We start from the raw sequence: 5,417 nt of genomic DNA on the forward strand, positions 1-5,417 counted from the left end.
GAATATTCAATCATGCTCACTTATGAACATTGACAAAAAAGGATTTTCAACATTTTCTCATTTTAAAAATATATTTGAAATGGAATATTCAATCATGCTCACTTATGAACATTGACAAAAAAGGATTTTCAACATTTTCCAATTTTTATAATATATTTGAAATGGAATATTCAATCATGCTAACTTAAGAACATTGACAAAAAATGATTTTCAACATTTTCTAAATTTAATAATATATTTGTAATGGAAGATTCGATCATGCTAACTTATGAAAACCTCAAGTCAATGTTTTTACTATCTATCCTATGTAGATAAGGCTTGTTCTTTGCACACACCATTACCAAGCACATGCCCACTGTATGCAGCATGTCTCATCAGTCAAGCAACATTGAAGCACCTACTGTGATCATTGCAGCATCAGAATATAAACACTGCAACAAAGCATAGCTGACCTGCATCTAGACAGTTGATATACTTCAGAGACATACTAGATTAATTAAGTCTCTGCCATACTTAAGAGTCTGCCATACTACTTAAGAGTCTGCCATACTACTTAACAGTTCACAAACACTTCCACCTTCCAGATTCACAGTTCACAACCATACTAGCGCAAAAGTTAAACATCATCAACTATATTGATGATGAGTACCACTACCAGCTTCACAGAGGGTGACTAGATGGGACCCATAGCCTTTAGGAGGGCTGCATGCTCTGCCCTGATCTTCACGTCGTTCCCACTCGTCGCTACACCGCGTGCATGGGACATAAGGTGCTCATACAGCCCATCCTTGGGAATTGGCTTAGTGGTGCAGTATGGGCACCTGAACTTGCCCCACTTGTAGTACGCCGCCTTCCCCTTCTCCCTGATCTTGTTGGCTTCATGCTCAATGAAGGACTTGTGGTTCCACTCTTCCACCTCATCTCCAGAGTTGTACTGCACATACAAATGATTTGCATAAATACATACTTCCCATTTAGAGTAATGTAATTAACAAACATCAAATAATTGCCATTTACTTGCCCGTTAATGAACAAACAAACATAATAGCCCATTTACAGCTAATTAATGCACAAACAACAGAATAGTTCCATTTAGAAGAATTTAATGGACAAACAACAGAATAGTTCCATTTATATGCATTCATATATGGTTTCATGAAAAAACATCACACATATCCCATTTACAGCTAATTAATGCACAAACAACACAACTTTGAGAGGAATTAATTGAAAGTACAACAAAACTTTCCATTTTAGAATAATTCAATGGACAAACAACACAATATTTCCATTTATGTGCATTCAGATATGGTTTCATGATCAAAGACCACAGATATGCCATTTAGAGCTAATTAATGACCAAACAACACAACTTTATGATATCAATGAATAAACTATATAACATTCCAATTTAGAGGCATTCATATAGGGCATCATCAACAAACAACATCTCACACAGATTAATAAACAGACCAAAAACAACTTGGGGTTACCTCCTCGTCGTCGTCAGAATCAGACGGGTCGTCGAACCCAGCGATGTCCAGCTTCCTCTTGTTGCCAGCAGCTTCCTCATTCTGCAATATAAGTAATTAATTCAATTATACTACTAACTACATATAACATAGTATGCAAAGGTCAAGCAATCTGCAATGTGCTTCTAATAACCTAAAATGTTACTTTGACCTCAAATTATCCAAAGGTCAAGCATTCTACAATGATAGCTTGGTCAAACTAAAATTTTAGATCATGCTGACTGTGGTCCTTCAAACTATAATGCCAGACTGGGCACCAACAATAATTTTGTGAGTGCTCAGGTCTGCCAATTAATGGAAGTAGTACATTGGTTGACAACAAGTAATTGCATTTACTTCATCTGGCTCATGTAATGTACATAGTGGTGCATCAGCTGCCCTATAATCTGAACCTTATATTGGATAGTATATTGTAATGCCATGAGCTTCAGGAAAGGAAATCTTAGTGCAATTTTTGGTGCTAGGTGTGAAACTATTTCATATGACATTCATTCATGGAGTTATGCAACATAAATTTAATATGACCTGGTCATCTGGCATAGTTGCATGTCTAGCAAATCTACTTATGGTTTACTTTATAAGTACAGCAATCCTACAGATCAAAAATAAAACCTACCTACAATTTTAGTTTATGGATAATGAAGTGAAGCTCCTAACTATTTTGAAATTGTGCACTAGTTAAACGTACTGTGTTCATTTCAACAATTAATTGATAGACATCAAATGAACAAAGTAGGATTTTAACCTCATTTGTACAATATCAACTTTAATAGATACACTGGGTGGCGGCTCAGCCCCTGCCGTGGCCCACTGAGGGAATATGCAAAACAAATCTAACAACATATACAGCATAGAACAAAATCTGAGCACATGAGGCAATCCAGATTCTAATATAAAAAACCTAACTCTCATTATGATCTCTCTAGCATTCAACCACGAATCAACTACAAAAAACCCTAACTCTCAAATGGGGTTCCCCATTCAATCAAAAAACCCTAACAAGCAGAAGGGGGTGCCGCATTCAATCACAAATCTACAATAAAAAACCCTATCTACTAAATCTTCTGCTTAACAACTACAACTAAGAGAGGAGGGGAACGAGAAGGATTACCACATCCACCACCTGCTTGTCGCTCGCCTCCGCACCTGCATCCAGTGCGCCGCCAGACGCCATCACCACCAGGTCCGGCACGACGGAGTCCGAGCCCACCACCCCCTGCTCCACCAGATCCGCCGCCGCAGCGACCGATCCAGCGACTGCGGGTGCAGCATCTCCCGCACCGCCGACGGCGGCCACTTCTTGGACGGCATCTGCCGCGGTGTTCGCGGCCTCGACCGCAACTCCGTGCGCAGTGGCGGCAGCGCCACCACCTTGCGCCATCGAAGCCTAAGAGAACCCACCGGAGAGAGGGAGGCGGTGAGGTTGAGGGAGTAGGTGCAGTGGCAGGGCGATGGAGACGAGGGGGAGACGATGCGGCAAGGAGAGAGGGAGTGAGCCGATTTGGGGGGGGGGGGGCGATGCGGCCGGTGGTGGTTCCCCTCCCTCTTTATAAGATGTGACGTTTTTGGAAGTTTTCGTGCGCCGCGTGGCTAGCCCACGACCGCCGCCGCCCACGCCCACGACCGCCGCACGTGACAAGGGAAAACGAATCGCCCACGTACAATACATGTATACCCCCGGTGTACAAAACTAATCGGGCCGGTGCGGGCTTGTATAGGGCTGTACGCGCGCTCTCCGCGGGCATAAAAAGACGATCGTGCCCCTCTTCACGAATCGTTTTTGACAGATCTCATCCGTCCTTGTGTTTCTCCCCCTCGCGTTCAGCCCAGGGGGGGTGCACCGGAGCAAGCATCATAGCCAGCTAAGCTAGGGGGCGCGAACTGTACATATATGTATGGACCTTCTACTGTACTACGGAGAATAGCTAAGCTAGGGAGGCGTGTCAACAATTTGATCTATATATATGCTTACCTCAACAAGCCAATTAAACTCCACGGGAGTCAAGTTTGGATAGTTAGTCTAAATGTGGGACGTGCCTACATTTCGCACGAAAAAGGAAGATGCTCATCTGAAGTTTCTCTGATGTTGACACTTATAGTTGCATCACATGTAATTTTCCTTAACAAAGATGTTCTATTGGAAGAGGCGATGAGCGCTTTGAGTTGGGACGGAAGTGTTCGTAATTAAAAAAGAGAACGAAATGCAGTGAGAGAGATTAAGGACAACGGTGCTCAACTATGTCCAAATAGTTCAAAGAAATCCATGACGGACCACGCAACGAATCAGGACCTGGAAGGGATTCACTATTGCTCCTGGCCGTGAGATTCCTATGTCCCCAATACGGGTTTCATCAAAGACGCTGCACAGCTTTAATTACTTACGATGTTCCTTGCACAGTTGTTTCTTGTTACTTACTTAAAAAACACAAGAACCGGCAACCTTTTAAATCGAAGCATGTCGAGCCAATGGAAACCCAACAGGTAGCGCAAGTGCGCAGCCACACATCCCTTTCGCCGGAAAGAGAACGCATAGTGCATGTATGTAAAATCATGTACGCCTTGAAATAAACCACACCTTTTGGCAGTCTAGTATCTAGCTAGTCACGGATCCCACTTGCCACTCTCTTGTTCTTGCGGTGCAGCACAGCAGGTACGTACGTGCACGCTCGATCGGCCGGCTCTCATTTGTGCCGTCCTACCGGGCTACTGTCCATCTTCGCTAGCTCCAGGGCCATCTTCGATGTAACCACGGGACTAGCTTGGCAAACTTCTCCGATTCGCGCGTACGCATCCATCCCGTCCTCTTCAGCCCCATTGGTTTGTAAACCTTCTTGTCGTTGCGGTCGACGTGGGCGTGTCACGGGACGTCGCCGTCGATGCTGACGGAGCGCCCACATGCATGGCCCCGTCATCGAGTTGCCACCCTTGTCAATGGCTAGCTTGTGCCTTGTGATCACTCATGACGAGTCGTGCAACCGACCCTGTCGATGCACAGAAGACTAGAGCGGAGCTGAAGTTTCATACCACGGTTCACAGGGGTACACGTACACTGGTACTGCATGCGATGGCGATGGCCTGCCAGGAATATGGTATAATACTGGCATAATGCTGCCCCAGCGTCGCTGTGGGAAAAAATAGTCATGGTATACCTTAAATGTGCCGTTTCAATGGTAATTTCAGTTACTTTATATCCCAAGTTTCATATTTGATTCGTTTATTCTGTAGGTGGATCACACTAAAGTTATGAAATTCCTTGCGGGATTGGTATTCCTACTTTGACGTTGTCACGGCGTGGTCGTCTCTACAATTAAGGTTGGTAAACCGGAACCATGCAGTAAGTTCGGTGGAGCGCCGTTATCTCATATTAACTTTGATTCTCATAGATATCTCTATCTATCATGTCAGAGGTTGCAAGGTTCCTAAACAATATATGTTACATGTTTAGGTCTTTAGATCATGTTGTCTGTATCCTTAAATTGGACAACACGTATAGTGCTCACCACAATATAACAATATACTAGACAAACCATAATACTATAAACACGAATGACGAGATATAGGACAGACACAAATGAATCTTACCATTCACCTACACCTTCCACACCTAGGGAGAATTACTCACACATCCCCTTCTTTAGTCGGGTGGCGAGGTGGGATAGGCATGAGGAGTAGAGTGACTTAAAACATTTGTAACTATGGTGGAGGCATTCTTTTGCTCTTCTTCTTTGATATATGATATGCACGCTCGTGCATATTCAAGAAAAAAAGAAGAAAATAACCAATCATCATAAAAAATAAATTCATGAAAACCATATCAATAATACCAAGAAGATCCACCATAAGATGAATGATTCAACAAGTCTCAATCTCCAGGTATGAATAGAA

At 43.2% G+C, this 5,417-nt stretch overlaps 1 protein-coding gene across 1 annotated transcript; it reads right to left on the reverse strand.

The window, feature by feature from the left end:
• Positions 1 to 536: 536 nt before the first annotated feature.
• LOC123096952 (uncharacterized) lies at positions 537 to 2,913 on the reverse strand. Its single transcript, XM_044518744.1, has 3 exons — positions 2,644 to 2,913; positions 1,494 to 1,574; positions 537 to 934 (listed from the first exon to the last, which is right to left on the reverse strand). Exons 1-3 carry the CDS (start codon positions 2,911 to 2,913, stop codon positions 674 to 676), a joined length of 612 nt encoding a protein of 203 aa, XP_044374679.1. The 3' UTR covers positions 537 to 673.
• Positions 2,914 to 5,417: the final 2,504 nt, after the last annotated feature.

The sequence above is a fragment of the Triticum aestivum genome, chromosome 4D (assembly GCF_018294505.1).
Source record: "Triticum aestivum cultivar Chinese Spring chromosome 4D, IWGSC CS RefSeq v2.1, whole genome shotgun sequence".
Classification (NCBI taxonomy): domain Eukaryota; kingdom Viridiplantae; phylum Streptophyta; class Magnoliopsida; order Poales; family Poaceae; genus Triticum; species Triticum aestivum.